Here is a 24,113-nt window from a genome sequence, read left to right on the forward strand (position 1 = left end):
AAGTGTACGCCTGAGCTAAGCCGTGTTGCTTTCATGACCTTTCTTTGTTTTCCTTTGAGCATTAGAAGTTTAGCTTATTTTTCATTGCCTTCAATTCTAGTCATGGAAAGCTAACTCTGAGTTTTTCTTTCACTTTTTGCAAAACAGGAATCTGGAACTTTGACAGGTGTACCAATTTCTGGGGTAAGTCCTACTTCAACATAGCTTTTGGCATGACAGCCTAGAACTGCATGAACATAGCTTCACAGGAAAAAGCTTTAAGGATGAGTGAATCCTGCTGTGAATTAAGTTTTTAGTTTTTTTCTTCAGGTTAAACAGGAAGTAAACTTTTGTAGATGAATCACTGTTTGGCTTGATCCATTATTATTAAGGTCTGGCTGTGGAAATACAAGTGAGAGCTTTAGCTGGAAACTTGGTATCTCTAAGTAAATGACTAACATTACAAAATGGAAGCAAGCTCTGCTTCATATATATAAAAAAAGTATATACATAATCCAGAAATGCTGAGCAAATTCTCAGTTTTTTCCAATAACATGTAAAGATACTAAATTTTAGTTTTTATTTCTATAAATTGCTCACCATAAGTAGCACAACACATCTCATTTGCAGCTCTTACAGGGAAGAGTAATAAAAAGCATAGCTTTCCTCTGTAGGTTTTTCCTTGCTTTCAATTATCCACGTGCTACTAATAGATTAGAGTTATAGACAAATATGAAATTCATGTGAGGACATTTGCTAAAGGAAAAAAATTTTTCACTTTCAGTGCTTGGGTGACCAGCATGCTGCTCTTGTTGGGCAAATGTGCTTTCAAGATGGACAAGCAAAAAACACGTAAGTTATTAGGAAAGTAATAAGATAAACACCCTGCTCTGTTTTGAATTTAGCATTATGTTCTCTTTCAAGCAACTGCCAAACTCTTTTGTAATTAACGTTTAATTACAGATCTACCTTTTGAGTGTGTTGACCCACAAAGTAAACCATGTCCTCTTACATAGTAAAGATATTAAAGTTACATGGCTTGTGAGGTATATTTTGTAACACAGCCACTGTGAGGAAAATCTCTATGTGACAGTGGGGTTTTCATTTTAACATTCTTCAAAACACAGATTAAAACATTTGCAGTGTCATTTAAATGGTGACCTAAGGTTAAGCAAATACAGTATGGTGAGTTAGATTGCATAGACTTGATTGACACTTTGCTAGATGGGAAAGGTCCATTTCAATTGCAGTGCTTAGTTTTGCTTTTATGTCTCACTCAGAGTGGAGAATTTTATGTTTGCTTTTTCCTGTTTCTCAGCCTCTTAGTGTCCTTTGTTTAAAATAGCTGATCAGTTAAATCAGGCAACTGGTATAATAAAAAATCATGGGAGGAGAAGCTGTCTGCTGAAATGATTTACTGTTCCATGTACAGCCAGGTGCTTAACTAAGCATGTAGGGACATACACACTCAAGTATGGGAGATTCACAGGTATGGTTACATATTAGTTTATCTTGTTTTAATTCATTTCTGTTATTGCTTTACTATTTCTGTTTCCAAATATAACTGAAGGCTATCTCAGGACTGGTTTAAGGTATTAGTTTTGAGGGATTTAAAAAGGTAAGGAATATTTTTCTCAAAAATGACTTCTTAGAGTAAGTTGGAGTGGTTTATAATATTTTTGTACTCCTTATATTAAACTGTGTTCCTGTAGAAGTGTGTATGCACGCACATAGATGATTTGGTCTTCAAATGAGAAACATGCCATTTTTATAAATTTTTGAATGGGATATGTCTAAAGAAAACCCTCTTTGTGAAAGGAACAAAGTTTCTTAAAATTTCCCATTTGATATTGTGAAATATTTATTTTAAAAGTTGACCTCATAATCAGCTTAAATTGAAGTAGGTAAACACTGCCACCAAAGAGGAATTTACACTTAGTTTTCAGCCATATCTCTCCTTGATTAAGTGTTAGACAAAAAAGAGAGAGAGAGAAAGACATGTGACTAGATTTTTCAGGCTGCATTCAGATCAACTTTTTGAGGATAGTTGTATCATCAGTTAATGGTGGCAAAACCTTCAAGGGTCAAAAAGTGGTGTCCTGACTCTTCACGGGGGACTCATGGATTGCAGTAACAGGTTATTCTTCAAACATTGTGGTTTTAACTTTGCTTTGTTTTCATGCTAGGTACGGAACAGGTTGTTTCTTGCTGTGCAACACAGGTCAGAAGGTCAGTTGCATTTTTGAGTTGTTTGCTTTTTTGTTTTTCACAATCTATTTAACTTCTGAAACACAACTCTATGTTAGCCATTCTTGGACTTATTAACAACAATTATATTGCCAGCCAAGGGGAAAAGCACGTACTGAAATCTGAAAGAATAAAAGTAGTAATACTTTTTAAGGTGTTTCTGTAAGATTCCATTTCCTATCTCCTTAAGTTTCCAAACAGAACTTTTCTTAACAAGTTTCATGCTCTTCCCTTGTATGTTTCTTGTCACCCAGACAGGATTAAGTGTTATATTATTTTACCATATGCCTTTTTCCTTGTCTTGGCTGTTTTATTTCTTCTCTTCATTTTCTGTCATCATTTCTTTGTAGTTGGAGTTGACTAAATAGCACAAAACTTCTGTGGCTTCCTTCTCATTTACATCTCCCCCTAAAGACCCCCAATTCTTTTCTATAAGGAAGATGGAAAGATCTGCAGCAGCTTGTGGAAACAAGAATTAGCACCAGCAATCTGAGTACTCTATCTTAGGTGTTTATTTAGAGTCACCGATAATTTACTTTGTTTAAACTTTGCATATTTCATTTGAAAGTTTGGTCCCTTGTTTACTATAATTTGAATGTTTTTATTTAAGTATTTTCTGCCTCTGTTCATGCTTTACCTTTTCTTTTCCCTTTCCCCATTTAGTGTGTGTTTTCTGAGCATGGTCTTTTAACCACATTAGCTTACAAAATGGGCAAAGACAAACCTGCTTTTTATGCACTCGAGGTAAGTTCAGTACTTTCTTCCTTTTTGTAATGATGTATGTTCTTATTTACTTCTGTTATCTGGTACTTTTATGGTGTCTTCAGCTGTGCAGAAATGAAACTAGCTCTGTGTTATGCTTGTGTGCCTGAAGGCTTCTGTGTGGTTTTGGTTATTCCTGTCTCAAATCTTTATCATGAAATCTAATAAAAAATATTTCTTCATTGCATCATTTATACTTTCAGAGCTAGATGGCTACAACATTTTTTCTGTTACTCAGTCTCTCAAATCTTTAATAAGTACTATAAATAAAAAGCCATACATTTTGTAATACTAAGTAAGGTTTAAAAAAAGAAGGAGAAAGTACTAATGTTTCAGTTATTACCTCGTAATAAAGTCATAGCTAATTTTTTTATTTTGTTCTAATGGATTTTACTTCTAACTTCTAAAAATGTGAATCAAATTTCTGGGAAAAAATCCTCTAATCATTTAGCTTTTTTACCTCTTTCATTCAGATGCCTACTTACAGAATTTAGTTTCTCAATTCTCCAAACAAGCCTAAGGGTATCCAAATTATATAGAAAATTGTATTTAGCTTAAACGTTGGAGTTCATTGTTCTAAAGCTCTACTTCTGAAACACAGATCAACTGAGCACCTATTTGGCACCAACAAAATTATTATTCTTCCATCTGTGCTGCTTAATGTGCTAAGTATTGAAATATAATAATTATTCTCAAATCACATGCACTGAATGCTGATACTGAGCTTTTGTAGACAGACTGTGTTTTCCATGTGAAAGACATCACAGGATTTTCTTCACTCTGAGAATAGTTTGTGGCTTTATTAGGATGTGGGAGGCTGAGTTTATTTCCTTTTTCTTCCCTGAGGAAAGTGAATCTTGCATTTGCCATGACCTGGCAAACTCTGAGATTTTTGTTTTGTGTGGGTGTGTGAGAGGCTTGTTTTATTTTTAACCCTTGTTCTTAAAGCAAGAACTGAAACTGTCTTGAGAGTGATTTGAATTCCTGCATGCTGAAACACCTGCACTTTGCTTCTTCTTCACCTCCAAGTCTTTAATGATATTATCTGAAAACATGGCTTCAACAGAAGCCATTAAGTGTGCTTTGTCCTATATCCATTCTAGAATCATCTACAGTCTGCTGGTTGAGACACTGCAGAGAGACAGAAAATGTGGATTCAGCCTTTTGCTTTAATCAAACTGGTATCTTGTAATAGCCAGCTGCTTAGAAAATACCCCTGCCCCTTCTAGCAGTGGCTTGGAATGAAAATATAAAGCTGCTACTGTTTTACTTGAAATTAGTCTACTGGACTTGGCTTTGGGGTTAGATGGGAGCCATGCCATCCATCTGTGATTTGGTGAAGCCATTCAGGGCCATTTGCTGAGGCAACAGAACAATTTTGCTGGCAAATGCACAAGTGCCTAAATTTTCTGTCTTTCTGGATGTTTGTATTTAGACTAGACATAATTAGTCTTGTTTTTTTAAATCAAAACATAAAAATACTGATGTGTCAGGAAAAGAAGTCTGAGGCTACTGAACCTCATAACTATATATTCAGAAGACATAAATTAGAAAGACAAGAAGACTCCTTAGGAAATGTCACTGTAACTTCCCCTCATGGAAAAAAGCATACAGTATGCACCTTTTCTACGTGGGTCTGTGTAACAGGCTGCCCTTTTTACATGGCAGTTTCCAGATGCCAAGAAACTGTGCTTTGGTTGTGAGCTGTGAATGAGAGCCTGCAGGTGGAGGCCAGGGCCACCTCTCCTCCCCAGGCTTTTTAAAAGCAGCACAGAGCTGCCAGGTGCTGTCTCCTAAAGGAGTGGCTTTGTTTCCTTCAGGGATCTGTTGCAATAGCTGGGGCTGTCGTTCGCTGGCTGAGGGACAATCTGGGTATTGCTAACTCTTCCCTGGAAGTTGGTGAGTATGGAGCTGTACAGTTTTTTTAAGTTTTCCAATGTCATGATGTCTCTATCGGTGAATGAAAGCTCAAAATATTTAAGTAAAAAGCTGGAAGGTGCATATATTTTGCTGTGTTTAAACACAGCAAAAATTTACTCTGCATCCATGAGCTCATTGTTGTTGATACATGTATTTCATAGAGCCTATCAACACAGTCTTGGAAAGGCTTTGTCATCTTTTTTCTGTTGCAATCTGTACTTTTTAGTAGTTTCACTGGTAATCAGATATTCAGGAAGATACTATACTTACGGAGCATCTCCTGGTTTTATGCAGTGTTGAAGTTTCCAGAGCCAAGAGTATTTAAGTCTATATTACAGAAACCAGCATATATTTGATCCTAAACTTACATATTCTTGTCATAAACATGAGAACCTGAGGCCCTGCAAGTGTATGTAATATTCATGTAGTAGGTTTCATATCCATTGAGTTAGGGATCTCAGTTTGCAAAGTTGCCTTTTAAAGAGATGTGGAGGAGGGTAATCTGTTTCAGCTGAGGATGCAGTAATCCTTTAGCTTTTGTGTAGTTGATATTTTCTAATTCAGATGAACTGAAACAAATGAGATTGTAAGATAAAAACTAGGAACATATCAAAATTTGGAAAATAAAAAATGTCAGAGGCATGCAAAGGCAAAAATTTGAAAGTGACTGATTAAATGAGATTTAGGATTGAAATAAATTAACTACATATTTTTAATAAATTGATATCTTAGTCAAAGGTAGGAAAATTTAGAATTAAAACTTCAAAGAGTCAGCAAAAACTTAGAGCATCAGTCTGTTTTTCTGAAAGAAAGCTGTGAAGATCATACAGAAGAATATAAACTAAATTAGCCATAAACTAAATCACATAATTAGCCATTTGTTGAGACTACAGTACCTCTTCACAAGTTTGTCAAGACCTTTGGGAGGTTTAAGTTTCAGGACCTTTAACTTTATCAGTGTTGTTAAAGTCAGTAGGGATTCCATCATCTCTTCCTGTTTCACTGAACTTGTCTTTCCTTCTGCCTTCACTCCATTTTTTTAAGTGGAGTCTGTATGAAAGAATCAATTTAGAAGGACTTCTTGGAGATGTTTTACTACTCCTTTCCTATACTGCTGTGTTTCTCTGATCAATGCAAACAAAAGAAATTTGCAAAAGCAGAAGGAAAATGCTCCTTTCTTGTTATAGGAAAGAGCTGTTCATTAGCAATATCTCTTTTGTCATTATAAATGTCTTAATTTATTTTTTTAACTACAAATATTTTGGTATTGAGGAGTTCATATATCCACAGTTATTTTTCTCATATCAAGAAATTTCAGATTTCCTTCTAGCTGGCTTTGTGATTAAATACATAAGCTGACAATTTGGAGCTCTAAATCCATTTGAAATTAATGGGAATTTAGTTCTTAACTCCCTTTGGTCTTGATCCACTTTCACTTGCTTGCCTAAAGTGTGACCTTTTGGACTGCTTTGAAGGTTGCATTCTTTATCCACATGATAGATAACATTTGAAAACCTCACAAAATCTAGGTCAGAATATTGAGTACACAGTTGTGGGTTTCAGTTTTGATTTTTCATTTTGCATTTCCCACAACTCCTCATGCTCCATCTTCTGTTTATATTGCTGCAAAAGGAAAACTGGCTAGCAAGGCACAGAGTGCCAGCATTAGTTTTCTAGTTGTATACATGGCTGGATTAAATTTGTAGCTACCCAAGATATCCTGAATATTTTTCTTGATTAAATGATTACACTTTCAGTGATGTATTTAAGTGTTGGTATAGTTGTGAAAAGCTAAGTTAATGTTTTGTGTGTGCTTTAGAACAACTGGCTGCAGAGGTGGGAACTTCCTATGGCTGCTACTTTGTGCCAGCATTTTCAGGACTGTATGCACCATACTGGGAACCCAGTGCAAGGGGGTAAGGATCTGACTGAACACTGCACTTGCAGGGGGATTTAATAATTTTACAAATATTCCTTCCAGTTATGTGAAATTTTCCTTTTTGTTGCCTTGATGTGTCGGGATACATCATTCTCTGTGGTATTTTTGTGAGCTAATGTGTTTCTGTTCTGTATTTAACCTGATCAAAACAGCAATTGCTACTGGGAGGAAAGGAAGGATTAGCTAGCCCAGCTATTGATCCTCCTCTCCTCTCCTTGTCCCCCTCCTCAAAAAAAAAAAAAAACCAAAAACAAAAAAAAAAAAACCCAACAAAAGAACCAAAAGCAGTGTGGGGCAGGGAAAAAAATTCAGGTTTTGAAAGGGTTTTTATCTCACTGCAGTAAAAGAAGAGGTCTGCATTCCTGTGAACTGTCAGGCAACAAAAGTAGTAAAGAAAGGACTTTGTGCTGATTAGTATTTTGAGTTCAGTTTCAGGCCATGTAATTCCTTCCCACTTGGCCTCCTTCCCCTTGTATACTGTGTTCTTTCCAGTCTATTGAAAATTCCTTTCTACTCCTTTTTCTACAGCCCCTTTCCTGGTAGTTCAGCCTCAACCACCTGTGATATTTCAAACAATAGGTTTTCACTTGTCTTTTCTGCTGTTGTGAGCTTGCCTACTGTTGCTGGAATCACAACATGCCATAGCAGTCATGGAAGCATAACAAATATAATTAAAAAGTAACTTTCCTAGACTGGGAAAAGAAGTCTTAAAGGCTAGCTTATTCCCAAGGTTTTAGGTAGTTCCATCTTTAGAATTCAGATGCTTCTTGTATGTATCTTTTTCTTTAAGGAAAAAGAAAAATCTCTGAATTAGATGTTTTTACACTTTTTCATATCAGAATACTTAACTTTTAATGGTTAAAAACTGATCTTTGGAATGGTAACAATAAAAAATGTCCTTTAATATCTATGAACTTGCATGTATCCAGCAGTATTTCTGTGTAGTACTGTGCTGTTCCTCAGCTGTTGAAATAGAGTAAAAGATGATTATTTGCTCTGCTCTTCAGAGTATATTGGCAGAATTCAGCTTAGTTAATCATGGTTAGGTGTAGCATAATTCCCATACCCAAAAATCTCTTTGGAAGTTCAGAAGCAACGAATTATCAGACTGTATCTGAAAACAATTTCAAACATTTAGAGAACAGCAGTGAGCCATATAGGCTTTTCCTTAAGAACTGAAAACATTAGAGAATTCTTTAAGATTTTATTGATAAATTCTATTATTTTTTAAAGAAAAATCAACCTCAATCAAGCCTTTTTTTTTCTTAAAGAGGGACTAGAATTTGTGGGGCTGTTTGTGTGTGTGTATGGATGATTTATGACAACTGTATTGATTGGACTATTGAAAACACTTTGTCAGGAAAATTAGTTTAGATTTTAAAATCCAAGCTTTTTAATATTAAAAAAGTAGTCTTCATACAATAGAACTGAATGAGATTTGAAGAGGACCTAGGTGTGAAGTATAGGTTTATGTCTGATAAAGAAGAGTGTCCTAATTGGGTTTTTTCTCTCTTCAACAGTATCATCTGTGGCCTTACTCAGTTTACAAATAAAAACCACATTGCCTTCGCTGCACTAGAAGCAGTCTGCTTTCAAACACGAGAGGTAAAGACAAATTGGGTCCTAAATTCATTGTAAATTAGTGTGATAACAGGAACTGTAGCTCTTCAGGAAAAGAGGAGATTAAAAAAATTTAATGAAGATTAGTCATATGCTTTATATTGTACTTGGATGCTATTGTTGTCTTTACTTGTTGCTAATGTTGAAAAATTGCTCCTGTGGACTTAGCTAAAATTGTGTGCCACATCTTTTTGGAGTGGTAATGCTGCTTTTTACCGGCATGTAAAATAAGGTGAACATATTTTTGAATATTTTGAGGGGCAAAACACAGAATGTTTAGAATGGCAGGGCCAGTGACATAGCTACAAAGCTTCATTGGTGTAGGAAACTACACTTTATGGTCTGCTGTGACAGAGATGGTTTATGTCACTTTTGGTACACAAGAACAAAAAGGAGTTAAGGCAAGAGAGCAGCAAACATACCAAGGGAAAGCTGGCTTCACTTCCTGCCTGTTCCATCCTTCACTGCCTCAGCTGGCATTCAGTAACAGCCAACCAAAATTCTCACAGAGGAAATTAATCCTCCAGCCAGATTAAAGAGGTTGATATCAGTATGAGCATTGAATCCTTATATCACCAGTGTTTGCAGTCCCTGGGTTCTGTGCAAATACAGGAGGAAATGAAATCCCTAGACCTTGCAGGATAACAGTCAAGCCTTAATTTGATTACCTGAATTAAACTGGTGGTATTTAAACATAATGATTTTTAAAATAGCATCCTGCTCTAACCATGTAAGATGAGGGAAGCAGTGTGCTGTTTCTGTAGTGATGTAGAATAAATTGCTTATTGGAAAAGACTGACAGAGATTTCACTCAGGCTTCTGCTTTTGAAGCTGTGCTGACAGCCTCTGAGTCCTCAGATGGTTGTGAAGGAAATTGGAAGTAGCATTCTAATTTTCTAATTCTTGTACTAGAAGTCAGGGTAAAGTTACAGGCAACTGAACTGATTTGTTGTCTGCTCCTCTTTCCTTGTCCATCCTCCCATCCATTCCCTCTCATGTGACAACTCAGTGAACTTTCCAGCAGAAAATTATCCCTTTTTTTGCTAGGCTATTTTTCTGCTGGATTAATGACCTCAGCTACCTCACAGAGACATTCAGCAAATGTCAAAATGCAAGGCAGGGCATGTGGCTGGAAGTAGGATGGAGGGGGAAAAAGCTGTCAGACTGAGTGAGGGTGAAGTTCACTGTTTGAACAGACCTAACACTTCCCCATACTTCAGTCACTCTGATTTTATCACAATGACAGGAGTGCCTAATCAGGCACTGGACACTCTCAAATGAACAGATTAAGTCCTAGCGACACAGGTAAAATATATTTATGTTTTTCTAAAGATACATCATTAGTTCTGCCTTTAATTCCAATGAAAATGGAAGTCTTCAGGAAAACCCTTCATTGGAGGTCACCTTCACTGGAGTTCTTGCCTGTTTGTGACATTCACTCCTTCTGAGTACCTTGTTATCCAAAAAGCTTCTTCCTTATGCAGACAGATGACACTTGTTACATTTTTTTCTTCCAGAAGGAATTTTGGAAAAATAAGCAAATTTTCAGTTCTAAGAGCTGTACAATACTGTCACGAGGCAAAATCTGCATATTTGTATCCTTGCTCTTCATCCCACCTCTGTACAATAGGGATAGCAGCAGCATGACCATGATTTGTTTTGTTCCTTCATCCCTTCCTGGCTTCTAGCATTCTTTTTATTATTTTAATCTCTGCTGAGTGCATGCTGATCCAACATGCTCTTGCACAGTGGTAAACAAGCCCAGAGCCTCCAATGGTGCTGAAGTTCTGAATGGTAAAAAAGGCAGATAATATCACCTTAGACAAATGTGAAGTGATGTATGTGAAAGATGTAAATACTAGTTTAGTACTGCCAGCAAACTTCATGCAAGAATCCTGTTTTCCAGTTTATTTCTAGTGTATTGAATAGTGTGGGCCCATAGGCAAATGCTGCCACCATGAAAACTGTCCTTACTCTTTCTACCTTGTAATTTTTAACGTTTATTTATCCTGGGCTGTTCCTTATGTTCCTTTAAAGATTTTTCTGGTAAGGGACCTTGCTGGCTTACTTTCTGGAAACTGGGAAGATCTCCTGGATAGTTCATCTCCATGTAGTTTTCAATATCTTGCGAGCCTACAATTTTTCTGTTATTTTCTAAGTAGCATGTTGACTATTCCTGGTAAATATTGTATTACTGGGTACTTTGTGAGCTACAGAACAGGGCAGAGTGCACTGTACTTTTAGTCTTTTTTTTGTGATCTGTGTTGCTTTGTCATTTAAAGCTGAGAAAAACACACCTCTTTTTTATTTAAAGACACTGAAAAATTACAGAGAGAAAATCATACTGTACTTGTTAAAGCCTAACTTGTGCACTAGCCTTATAAAAAAATGTAAATGAGACATTTAACCGACTGCTTTTACAAAACCCCACAGAAACCACTGTTCTGATTTATTGGTGATTATGAGGCAGTGCCATGGTGTTACCAGTAACTATGGTTTGAGGCAAGTCTTAAGTTTTTAGGAAAGCTTCTAAAAACCATATTGAAAGGTATCAGTGAATTAAATACTCCAGCTTAGATAATTATCCTGTGCAAACACTTCAACATTTTTTAGCTAGAGACTGTGCCCAAACGAAGGAAACATAATTTTATTAAAAATTGCACTAACAGTTTATTTTTGCTCTGTCTTGTTTGATATAAAATTCTCAGTTTTCAACAACTAATTGAAAACATTTGAAGAGGCTGCTCTTTCAAAACATTTCAACATTCCTCAGTTCTTATTGAAGAGTCTTCCAGATTGCCAGTTCAAATGTTTTAATTCTTCACTTCTTTAATCCATAAAATTAGAGAAAATATCTAGACAAAGGATGATCAACTGAAGGACTCCATTTATTATTGCTGCTTCCTTTGTTAGCTCTGATAAATGTTCTCATCAACTTTCCTTAAAATTCCTCTCAGGCCACACAAGCAGCACATAACATACATCCAGAGCACCTGAGGAGAGAGGTGTCCTACACTAGGATTTCTGTAATGAAGAGAATGCACGTGCTGTGTGTTAAACAAAACTGTGTTGTCATTATATCTGTTTTGCCTTTTAATATATAGGAGAGAGGATTGATCTACTTAACCCTCTTCAGCAAATGCTGTAGTATCAGTGTTTTACCCTCAGAGGGTATCAGAGCATTTCTGTGCAATTAAATTGTAACATATATTACTCTTATTTAAGATTCTAGATGCTATGAACAAGGACTGTGGGATTCCACTAAATCAGTTACAAGTAGATGGAGGAATGACCAGTAACAAAATCCTCATGCAACTTCAATCAGACATTCTCTGTATTCCAGTAGGTAAGATGAATTTACAGCTCCTGCTTTCTTTTTAATGCTGAAAACATTAGTTTGTAATGGCTGTTGAGAGCAAATTGGGTAGCTTGCTTTGTTGTTGTATCTTGATAGATATGTCAGTCTTTAGTTCTGATGTCATCAAGGGGACTTCCATTACAAATCATTATGGTCTTCCCTGTGTTTTGCTCCAGTAAAGCCATCAATGGCTGAAACAACAGCTTTAGGAGCTGCTATGGCAGCAGGAGCTGCAGAAGGTGTTGAAGTTTGGAGTCTGAATCCTGAAGATTTGACAGCAGTGACATGGGAACGATTTGAACCACAGATAAACCCAGAGGGTAAAACCTTTTTGTGTTATCTGAGTTGCAAACTTATTATTTTTACAGATGTTGATAGGACTGGTTTTGGGTACTCTAATTTTGGCTTTAAAAAGCCTATATTAATTATTGCTTTTTATCTAGCTATCTTTCTCATCAGTTCTTAAGTGCTTGTAGAAGTGGAAAGTGTGCACTTGACATAATTAATCCCTGTGCAAGATAAATTTTTTTCATCTTTTCAATTATTTCTTTATTTTTGGTATATATTTTTGTCTTACCATTTTGATTATAATTAATTCTAAAATCCCTTACTTCAAGACAGCATTTGAAGTGTTTCTACATAAATATCAATTGTTTAATTTTGTCCTGCTTGTAAATCTTCTTATTGGTGAACATGAAGAAAATTTCTTTAAATAAATAACTTATAATAAATAAATAATAATAAAGAAAATTTCTTTAAATAAAATTATTTATTTCTTCTTACTATGCATAACTGTGGGGTTTGGGGTGGAGTGTTTTTGTATTCAGAAAAGGATTTTATATTACTTTCTCTGTGCAAACAAATGATACTGTGCAAAACTCATATTGCCAGATCTGGTTCTTAAATATTTGTGGTTGTATTCCTATGCATTGAGAAGCTTTTCTGTTTTCTGATTTCTTAATTTCAGAAAGTGAATATCGCTATGCCAGGTGGAAAAAAGCTGTGATGAAGTCTATGGGATGGGAGTCATCTGACAGTACAGATGGTAAACCAAAAATTAATGCGGGTCAAGTGTTATTAATTAGCCACTTAACCTAGGGAGCTCATCTTGCTTTTGTTGACCTTTTCTGTTCATGCCATCTCTGGACTATTATAGTGATTTAAAGGTCATTACTTAAATCCACAGTGGAAACAAAGCAGGAAAATCTGGGTCTTCCTCCCGAATAGCTGCAGGTTTTGCAGGATGGCACTGGTTTGCAAAGGAAAAAAATCTCACCTGCAAGACGAGATACAGCACAATGCTTAGAGCACAGGGACTTTGTAAACCTTCGTATACCATAACCTCATGCTGCAAAGGAGAAAAGTTCCATCCTGTGGTTCTGCTTGCTGTATCTGCCTTCATTATTTGCTGTGTAGGAAGGAGGGATTCCTATCCATATTAAAATCTATTTGACCCATAGAGGGTAAGAGCAAGGAGTTATCATAAAGTAAAGAATTACACAGACCCATTGTTTACATACAGAAAGTATGAAAACACTTCTGAGGGACTGAACAAGAATTTTCTTCTGTAGTACAGGGCTTTCTCATCTGTCATGTTTGAATTAATTAAACCTGCAGTCTTCTGTAATCTATAATTTGAATGTTTATTTTAGTACTATTTTGGGATAAGTTTTTAGTCCTGAGTAATAATATAACACATAATTTATGGGCTTTATCAATTATATTTAATTTCCCTTTTATTGGAAAAACTATTAAAATGAGAAGTATTAAGTAAAGAATCCTCAAAATTTAAACTCCCTTCACAATCCATAATCCACAGTTGGAGCCCTCAAGCTCCTCAAGCATGTGGCCACTTTCTTCTTGAAAGCTAAAATTTTCCTTTTGCCATCCTATATGTTGGTTTAAATATTTTACTTAACACTGTGGTTTACAAACAATTCTGCCAAGGCTATTGGGAAGGGAAACAGGTGAATTAACATGAACAATATGATTTCCTTCAGTATTGACCTTTATGATTTAGTACCCTTACATCTAACCTGATGCTTATCTTACTAGGATAAAAAATTCTGCCTTTCACTAAATAAATCTAGATGGTTTTTCTTTGGTTTATGTGAAGAGATATGTTTATCAAAACTTAATTTAGTGATTTTTCTGGTCTAACACCTGGGGGGCAAATGTTATTTTCCTTAGTTCTTTGATACTTTAGGGCTAGGTTGGGATTGGAGAATACTAGAGATGGGCTGAACCTGGATTGTGCTGATAGTGAAATTTGGACTTGAACTCTTACAGAGAGAACCTATTTTTAATTATTATGGGATTTATGCAAAATATTTTTTTAGTTCTTCTGCCAATGTCACTACATTTGTTACTTTTTGCTTTTCATATATATTTAACACATATGCTGCAATTTATATATATATATTTCTCTTTTGATTTCCTTGACTGGAAACACCATCCCTGGATGCCATCAGGTGACAGTAGTATCTTCTCTAGTCTGCCTTTCAGTGTTTTTGTTATGAGTAGCATGCTAATGTTAATCGGAGCAAAGTACCTCTCAGGTTAGTTATTATTTGAATTAGATCACTTTAAAATCTGTCTACACTATTTTAAGTTTTGGGGTTTTTTGTATTCCATCTGTCTGTTTCTAGCAAAAATGACTGATGCTTTTTGTTGTTCATGCACACAAACGTTTGAGGGTGTGAATCAGACATAGTGTGCCTAAGGGAGCCAAGGGAATGCCATCTCAAATCCATCCTCATGTGCCATTTAATTTGTACTTGTTGGATGCACATGAAACCTTGGACTCTGTCTGTCTGTACAGATTGCACAGTTTATAAAAGGGATACAGGTTGGAGCAGCCTAGCAGAGTTATGCATTGCCTGCTTTACAGTGTTCATGGCAGATAGAATAAGGTTCCATCCTTTATCCTGCGTTTCTTCTTGCACTGTTCTTAATTATTTTGAGGACCTTGTTTAAATTAAGTGAAAACTATTTCTTCTGTCCCTGAAAGGCTTCATGCACCCATTTGATTTTTCTGGACCCCTTGAAACTATTGTATTGATAGAAATCTTCATCTACTGAATCTATAAAATGTTCTTCTTGTATTTTGCTCTTGATGGATAAGTTAATTAGTTTAGTCTAAAAAGAAGAGACCCTTAAAGGCTTAACTGCAAAACCAGGAAGGGACTGTGTGCATATGCAATGAAGATGCATCTTCAACCTGTTAATGTGCAAGTTATTCTAAAAGAAATCTCTTAATGTAGATGACAGTTACTTATGCCAGAAGTAAGACATTTCATAAAGATATTCTTACAGGAAGAAAAGGAAGTTTGTTTGATGATGTCATTTATTCCTTATCTCAGAATTTCATTGCAGAGATACTGTTTTACAGTATAGGCATTGCTGCTGCTCAGTAAACTTGGGGATTGTTTAGTTTTCTTTTTTTATTTTGGTTTTGGAGGGATAAGCAAGGAGGTGTTAATTAAACAGACAGTTGAGGACTCTAGCATGTTCCTGTGGTGATGTGTTTGTATTTTGTTTCTACTCATTCAGCCTGAATTAACTATTCAATTTTCCTTGCATGGAAGAGATGGTTGCAGCTTGTAGGAGAACTAAAATCAAGCTAAACAAGTGCTAGGCAAAAATCAAAATGAACAAATGGATTTTCAGTTATTTACTAACTCTGGAATGTATCTGTGAGTGAGAAATATCTATATTATGAAGAATAAAATAAAGCCAGCTGTGAATAAGTGGGTAAATTTTTAACAAGCTGAACAAAGTAATATGAATATAAATGAATATAAATTCCAGGTCAGGTGCTTCACCACATAGATAGTACTTAAAATAATATGGAAAATCAATGATAAATGAACAAATAAGCAACTTAGACACTGCTCTGGTAAATATCCTTTTGCTTTTAAAAGGCTTATTGACCAGGCGTTCCTTCTAATTCAGTGCAGAAATTCCATTTAATTAGTTTGTTACATTTTATATTTTAGTGAAACACTGTAACTCCAATGCAGTCGTCAGAGTAGTAGGTTTGAGGATTGAATTTAGGGAGGATTGAATTCATCCTTCATGTGCTGAAACAGCAGTAAGTCTCACATGGCAGCAGTGCTGATGTTGAACATGTCTCTCTAGGGCAGGGCCATGATTTTACAGCTACTGAAATGTGAAGGAAAAATCTGCTGTGCCAGAATAGAGAACACTAGCATAGCAAAACCCCATTTACAGAACTGCTAAGCTGCCTTTTCATGTGGCACCTGATGACTGAACAATACTCTATTAATGGTATAATATCATAATGTCATCAAAATCATAATCTTGTACCTTATTTTATAAACTTAATTCTTTTCTGCTGGAGAGAAATGGATGGTATTTTTCACTATTGAAGCAAGGTGCATATAACAATTGGAGTCCTTATGCTAAGATTTTTTTTTAAGTTTTTCACACTTGTTTTGGAAGTGGACATCAGAGAGATTTCAATGTATTCCATAGCTGTAGATTTTTGGTTTTGTGATTTTTGGGGGGTTTTTTTTGGTTTTTTTTTGTTTTGTTTTTGCAGGGGTTGGGTAGGAGTTAACTGAAAATGATCCTATATTTTATTAGATTCAAATTTAAATAAGTGCTTTTCTGGCATTTATTGCTTAAATTGGCATCTCTCAAGTGAGGCATAGTTGGGATTGGCTGTATATGGGGTCTTAAGAGGCATCTGGGGTATAAAGTTGACTTTATTCTCACAAAATGAGACATCAGTGCTGATCAGCAAAACTATGTTGTCCCTGCTTAAATACCCTGTGGTTTTTTGGTTTTTTTTTTTTTGTTTTTTTTTTTTGTAAGATTCTGGTTTTCCTTTTTAGTTTCTTTTGTTGTGATTGTTACTGCCAAATTGCATACTAATTTATATATAGGGATCACTGTGCAATTCTGCAAGATAGTTGCAATAATATTTTCCAAATTTCTGAAAGTTGAACTCATATTTAGAAGAAAATAAGCTTAAATTACCTTCCTTCATTCCTTCTACTTGTTAAAAATTTACCCATCTTAGTAGTGTGGTCTCTGCTCCCCCTACTGTACACATCCCACACACAAGAGCTGGCTTATCTGGTGTCACAAGACAAATCTAATTTATAATTGCAGTAGTTGAAAACAAAAGTTGGTTTTACTGAATTCCTCTTATAGCTCAGTTGTTTTATAGAGTGTTACTAATGTTTTAAAATAAATTCTGTATTCCTAATACACACATTTTTTATTTAAGGTAAATGAGGCTACTTCGTGGACTCACCGGAGGCAGCTGATTTTTTGTTTCGGTTTGTTTTGTTGTCTGAAGAGATTCCACCGCCAACGTGATTATGCTGCTTTTGTGGTTAAATATATTCACGAATCCATCTGTCACCAGTCTCTGCATAACTTCCCTGTGTTGCACTGAAAATTCAGTCTTCAGCCCTTCATTACTCTGTTCCCTTACCCAAATCAGCTCCAACTGCACTGGAAGCCTTTGTGTGGATGATCTCACATCATCCTCTAAAATCTCACAAGCCCTAGCTTTGGCTGAGAAAGTGGTATGACAAAACCCTGCAGTCTCTGAGGTAACGATGGCAGATGTTTAGCTGTCCTTTTCAGGAGTTTGGTACTTCATGCAACATACTTCAGAAAGTTAATGATGCACTATGGAACTTTATAAACATCCTACAATTCTTCCAGCTGCTGTGAATTACTTTTCATATGCCAATGGTTGCCAAAGATGTTTTATTGTAGTTGCCACTGGTGTGAAACATCTTCCATGGTACAAACCTTTTGAACACTAGCTCAAGACGGATCACCATAGCACACATTGCCTCTGTTTTGGCCATGAGAAGTTTGCTGCTATGGTCCACAGAGTATTGCTGAAACACACAGTTGCAAGGTTAAAAAGTTGGGTTTGGTTCTGGCACATGAAGTCACTTGGCCCATCGTAAGTATTTATATGACACTAAATTCTGTATCTGTACCTTTAAAGAGATAAGAGAAAATAGTGTTTTGGTTAAGGCCATGTTTCATCCTGTGGTTTTGGGTTAGCTTGGAAAGACAAGTTTGGTACAGCATGCTATTGACAGGACAGCTGCTTGATAACTCAGCAACTGATAACTTTTCAAACTACTCTGGACAGTGCACTTTCCTTGACCAATACTGCATATATCCTGTCATCCTGCTTAAGTGACTATTTGTTAAACTTTAGAAAGTTGAAGCTAACTTAGTTTTCATTAAAGAGGGTCCACTCCAAACTAAATATCAGTGCTTTAGTTCTTGATTTCATTTAGTATATCTCAGGGACCAAAATCTCCCTTTCAGTTTCCTTGTCCATAGTTTTAACTGCAAGTTGTTGCAAAATATGCTGGGACAATCCAAAACTCTGACTCAGTAGACTACTGGCACCTGAAATGGGCTACTGGAATTTACAGACAATGGTGACAGCTGAATCCCATCCACTTTGAAATCCTTTGTTTTCCACATGAAAGGAGTGAGGTAATAATCTTATCTTCAGCTTTCCTGTTTGTACCAACAGCATCCTAAATGCCAGCCTTATTGGTTAGGTCAAGGACAAGGTGTTCTTGTGTGGTGATGTTAGACCAGTATGGAATGGCAGCAAGGTTAAATGTGGGAACAACACAGAGAATTTCAAAGATGTGTTTAAATGCACTAGGAGTTAAAGGGAGAGGTTTTTTGTGTGCATTTGTTCTTAAAGATTTTTGTCTTTAACGAAGTTTTTCTTTGATTAGAGGCTTAGTTTTTAAAAGGATGTTATATGTCTGAAGCAATGAATTGCACAGAAGTTCAGGTCTGTACAATATAGTTAATATCAAATGCATATTAATTGCCTTTTTATTGTCAAGTGCAATGACTTTTGAAAATGTGACTTTTAACTTAGAAGATAGAGATGGAACACTTTTTTGTCCTGTGGTTGCATGTATAACTTCAGCAGAGAGAAGGGATTTTGTATACAAGTGAAAATATAACAGCATCCTTCAAATCCTGTCTCTCCTGTAAATACTCACATGTGAAGCGTGACAGCCAAAATTTCTGGCGTTTCCAGTTTGTATTGGAGAGGTGAAGAGTAAAAAAAGAATGTGATCCCATAGGAAAAAATCTCATATTCCTTACCTTTACTCTGAGCTGTTTCTGATCCCACTGTACCCTGAGGAAGAGGAATGGAGCAGCTGTGGAGCACAGGGAGCAGGGGCAGCACACACCTCAACCTCTGGACTTTGGAATATGACCTCTGAGTCTTGCCAAAACCACTGAAGTGCTGGACCTGGGAACGAATAATGCTGAAGTGTGGCCTTTGCCTTTGACAAATGTGGCAGGGCAAAGCTTGTACCTAACAAGTAGGAGAGGGAATTTTTGCTGCTTTTCTGACTTACCTTTTACTGGGAAACACAATTCCTATTAATTTTTCACTGAGTAAAAATCGTTATTTTATTTTCAATTGCTGTTGCAAATGTTTTTTAAGAGTTTCACCACTGTTAACTTTCTACCAACATAGTTGAAATTTATTGTAAACTGCTTGTTGGCAGGGAGGGGACAAACTGTTAAAGTTAGCTTTTTCTGAAGCTGTGATTTATTTTTTTTTTTTTATGAATTACCAGTTTATAAATTCTTAATTGAGAAATGCATTAACTTGGTATTAAAGTACCTTAAATTAATTGATGGAAGGTGTCAGTTTATTCTTGCACATCATCTTTCAGACACATTGTCACTAATATTAAAATATTTATATTAGTGACAATGATTATAAAAATAATATAAAACAAGAGGCACGAGTATACACTGATTTTATGTAAAGCAGCCACTCTGAGGCATGCTTTAAGTTGCTCAAATATGCAGGTGAAATACATGCAATTGTGCATTCTGCTCCAGTGATGCAAGGACTCAAGGACTGGATTAGAAATCACATTTCCTCAAGTCCCTCCCCGTTCAGGAAAAAGCAGGAAAACACAAGTAAAACAACAGAAAGGAACATGGTTGTAGTACAGGTTTGATGCAGAGGTGGGGTGGGGCCAATGCACCAAACAGGTTTTGGTCTTATGCCATGGTCTGGCAATTGCTACAGATTCAAAAGCCTTTGTGAGCTGTGGGGAGAAATGTTCATGAAATAGCAAACCTTGCTGGGTGGTAGCTGGGAGCAGAAGATGCTTCTGTTATTTTACAAAAGGAACATGGGGGATATCTGATGGGGTTTTAAAGTGTTCTTTAACTGCATTTAAAGAGTGCACCTGCTGGATTCTTGATTCTTACTCTTCTTACTCTGTCTCTTTGTGGCTTCCAGCTGCCTTCTACACATCCAGTGCTCCATGATTATCCAAGGCTATGGCCTTCATCCGTTGCCTTTACAAATCCTTAGTCTTTACAAATCTTTAGTCTCCTCTATGGAAATCAGTTGTGTGTGTCAGAAACAAAACACACACCAACACACAGCCTGGAAACAAAAATTTAAGTTTCACATCAGCACACAAACACTTATCACTCAATATCAGGCTTCTCCCTCTGCCCCTGAGACTCCAGTGTCTTCCTTTCACACAGCAGAATTGCAGCCTTGCCCTTAGCTGCCTTTCACAGGAGTGTACTCATATTTCATGACTCATCAAGCTGGACTACTGTGAGAATTGCAATTTTATTAATTTAATTAGTTTCAGAAGCTTATAAATAGTTTTTTTCAACAAAAGCTAATACAATGTCTGTTACTGGGACTCTGTGCAGTATAAGCAAGCTTCTTAATATCCATGTCAGCATCCAAGCTCTAATCTTTCCATCTAAAGAGCCCTAGATCTCTATCAGCTCTTGGAATGCTGTGCCTTTATCAGCTGTAGCTGGGCCCACTGTGATTGCTGCATGTACATGTATGGTTTTTTAATTGCTATATATATATTTTTTTATATAAATTACTGGAATTTATGGAAGCAGTACTCATCAATCATGGAGATAAAGATGGGCAAATGAATGGCAGCCCTTTAAAGCAGGGAAGTGGCACAGGAGCACTGCTGGAATTATTTGTCCTGGGGGATCTCTGCAGGGTGGAGAAGTGGGCTGGAAGGGACCTCAGGGAGCTCTGCAAGGGGAAGTGCCAGGCCCTACCCCAGGAGGGGCAAACCCTGGCAAGCAGCTCTGCAGGACAGGGCCTGGGGGCTCCTGGTGGACACTAAGTTGAACCCTTGTTTCCAGCAAGCAGACAAAGAAGGCAAAGAGCACCTCGGGCTGGGTCAGGCAGAGCACCAGCAGCAGGCAGGGGAGGGATCCTTCACTCAGCCCTGCTCAGACACAGCTGCTGCCCACAGAACCCGTGGGTGCCCCACCCCAGAAATGTTCAGTGCCATGTTGGATGGGGCTTTGAGCAACCTGGTCTAGTGGAAAATGTCCCTGGCCATGGCAGAGCAGCCAGAACTATGTCGTCTTTAGGATCCCTTCCAGCCCAAAGCATTCCATGATTCTGTGGTACCTGGAATGCTGCATCCTGCTCTGGGACTGCCAGGATGAGAGAGACACAGACATAACAGAGGGAGACCTGTGCCAGGCCACAGAGATGGATGAGGTGTTAGAGCATTTGTCATGGGTGAGAAGTGAGATGCCTGGGCATATTCAACTTGGAGAGAGCCCAGATATAAATTCCTGGCACAGGGACTGAAAGCCAGGCCCTTCTCAGTGATGCCCAGTGATGGAACAAGAGATAAAGGACACAAGTGAGCACAGGAAATCTCATTCAAACAAAAGGAAACAATGTTTTACTCTGAGGATGATCACACAAGGGAGCAGGTTGCTCAGAAAGGTAGGATCTCATCCAAGATATGCAGAACCTGATGGGACACAGCCCTGATCTCTCTGACCGTGCTCTGAGCAGAGGGTTGGCCCAGACAGAGGTGCCCTCCTGCCTTGGTCCCTCTGTGGGACTGGTTAGATCAGCCACAGCTGAACCCAGCACAGGCTGGAGCCTTGAGCCAGTTCAGAACAAAGGCTAGGGGAAAGTCCATGCTGGTTTATTTGGACAAAACCAGTTCAGTTTGCATGAACCAGCTGTCACCCACTGTTGTATTTCAACATTCTTCAGCTGGCAGTGTCACTGTGTTACCCTGTGTATGTATTTGCTTTGGAAGAGTCAGCCCGACTGTGTGGGCTGCTTATCTTGCTTGGTTTACTCCTGAGAGACATTCTCTTCAGCAGTTGCAGTGGGAGTTTAATTAAAATTATTCTTTTTCAGATTTCTGCTTGCTTTAATCTAACACCCTATTTTTCATAGGGAATTACACCACTAGGTGGTTCAAAGGAGCCTAGAAGGCAAGCATGGGATAATGTGTTTCCAAAGACATCACAGTTAAATTGGTGTTAGCAAAACCTAAAAGGATGGGTTCTTTAATTTTTTGTAACAGGAAGACATCAGTATGGGAGTAATAATTTTTTTTCTGTAGTGTTTTTTTCCTTCAGATCTATGGGCTGCTGCTCCAGGAGTTCCTTCTCTGAATATCCTTCAAAGTACATCCACTTCAGCTGGAGGGATCTCCCACACTGTTCCTTTTCAGTTCTTCAGGAGCATGCTGAGAACTGAGGCTGCAGCAGCTCCAGCTTCCTGATCTCCTGACACACTCCCTAGGTCTTGTGCAACTAGAAAACAGACAGGATGGCTCTGGCCATCAGTTGTCACTATCTAGAACAAGCATTTTCCCTCCCACCAGTACAGCCAGTTGCAGTTGTATTCTGTTTGTTTTGGCAAGAGGATGAGTTAATGTGCTCAGCAGCCCCCACAGTTCCTTTGATACTCATAAACACCTTCAGGAGTGGGGGCTATGTCGCTTCAGCTATTTATTTTTGCTAAGCTTTCAGTGCTATCCCTCCTTCTTGCATAGGTTGTCTTGCAGGTGGAGCCACTGCTAAAAATGTTGCCACAGAGCTTATTGTTTGATACAGATTCATGAACTCATTAGCTTTTATGAGCACAGAAATCCCTTTGTTATTACTTCTCACTCTGGAACACCAGGAGTCAGTTGAGAGGGTACATAACACAAATATTAATATCCTTCCCTGCATGATGTTTCAGTATTAAAATACTTTCTTCCACAAACACTAAAGTCGGGTGCTGCTTCAATATGAAGGAAGGTTACTTGAAAAACTGTGTAAACTGCTTCAAACTCTATCAGCTTATAACTAGACTCTAACTCCAAGTCTTCTGTGGACAGCATTTTTGGGAAATGAATGTACCACTGCAGCTTGTCAACCTTGATTTCTCAAGGGCAATTGATTCTTCTGTTGTACAATTCTGAAGAACTGACTCTTCAGCAGAAGAAAGTGCTTTAGCAAAATGAAATGCTTTTAGAGATCTCACAGTAGAGATACTGGAGGCATCAGGTATTTTCCATTTTTGGGAGGTTTTTAAGGAAAAAGAAGAAAAGGGGAGAATCAAGAATCATGTCACTGTGAAAATACAAGATGGTAACTATAATTTTGTTCTCAGCTAAACTTCAAGACATGTATTTTTAAGTCCCCCCACGAGGAAATAGGTATATATCACCAACACAAGCTGTTTTTATGCGGACTCTAGTCCTCTAAAAGGTCCAGACCACTTCAAGTGCAGCATGGTGCCTCTATCCTGTGACTCTAATGCATAAACCTTAAAGAAAACAAATTACACCTTGTCTTTCTTTGGATTTCAGCTCAAGTCAGGAGCTGCCATACCCAGTGACACATTTTGGACCATGCCATCATTACTTTGACTCTTACCAGACTTTTTTGTTTGACTTCTGATATCACATCATCAAAGAACTGCACACAAGGCAGGGTTTGTCAAACTTGGAAATGTTAAGCAACATTCAGCAATGCTAAGCACAATTCATGTTAATATAATTAATGATTAAATTAAATGAAACATAATTGTGCTGAAAGATTTTATTTGCTAATCTTGAAATAGGTCATTTGCTTATTCATGAGGATGTGAAATACTGAGTCACAGCTGATGTGCAGATGAGCTATGCTGTACATCGGAATATGCAGGTAGGGTTTTATTATTCAGTGTGTGAGGTAAGCACTTGGGAAAGGTAGGAAAAAAACACCTGGATTTTAGCAGTTCAGAACACAGTGTAACACAATAGTAGATCAATATAACAATCAACAGGATGGTTAAAGGTCATTGCAGTAGGATGACACTGGTTTACAGAATATCCTTGATATATCTGAAATTGTTGGAAGAGTTCATTAAAGCTTCATTAAAGAAAGCCAATCAGTTATTCCCACTTGCTTTTCAAAATCTGTTGAAACTATCACAGCAGC

At 37.2% G+C, this 24,113-nt stretch overlaps 1 protein-coding gene across 6 annotated transcripts in view; it reads left to right on the forward strand.

Annotated features, from left to right (window-relative positions):
* Nucleotides 1–19,511, forward strand: part of GK (glycerol kinase) — a 34,135-nt gene extending 14,624 nt beyond the window's left edge. For 3 of the 6 annotated variants that reach the window (XM_058045391.1, XM_058045389.1, XM_058045390.1), the window contains 12 exons: nucleotides 148–183; nucleotides 764–831; nucleotides 2,166–2,208; nucleotides 2,890–2,970; nucleotides 4,809–4,887; nucleotides 6,728–6,824; nucleotides 8,368–8,452; nucleotides 11,693–11,813; nucleotides 12,002–12,145; nucleotides 12,793–12,870; nucleotides 14,297–14,383; nucleotides 17,083–19,511. In XM_058045391.1, the coding sequence (XP_057901374.1) occupies nucleotides 148–183; nucleotides 764–831; nucleotides 2,166–2,208; nucleotides 2,890–2,970; nucleotides 4,809–4,887; nucleotides 6,728–6,824; nucleotides 8,368–8,452; nucleotides 11,693–11,813; nucleotides 12,002–12,145; nucleotides 12,793–12,870; nucleotides 14,297–14,383; nucleotides 17,083–17,090 (927 nt within the window). In that variant the 3' untranslated portion in view covers nucleotides 17,091–19,511. Of the gene's footprint in view, nucleotides 1–147; nucleotides 184–763; nucleotides 832–2,165; nucleotides 2,209–2,889; nucleotides 2,971–4,808; nucleotides 4,888–6,727; nucleotides 6,825–8,367; nucleotides 8,453–11,692; nucleotides 11,814–12,001; nucleotides 12,146–12,792; nucleotides 14,384–17,082 lie in introns of all 6 variants that reach the window. The other 3 variants (XR_009116008.1, XR_009116009.1, XM_058045392.1) reach the window with 2 other exon arrangements.
* Nucleotides 19,512–24,113: the final 4,602 nt, after the last annotated feature.

Source organism: Melospiza georgiana, chromosome 2 (genome assembly GCF_028018845.1).
Source record: "Melospiza georgiana isolate bMelGeo1 chromosome 2, bMelGeo1.pri, whole genome shotgun sequence".
Classification (NCBI taxonomy): Eukaryota; Metazoa; Chordata; class Aves; order Passeriformes; family Passerellidae; genus Melospiza; species Melospiza georgiana.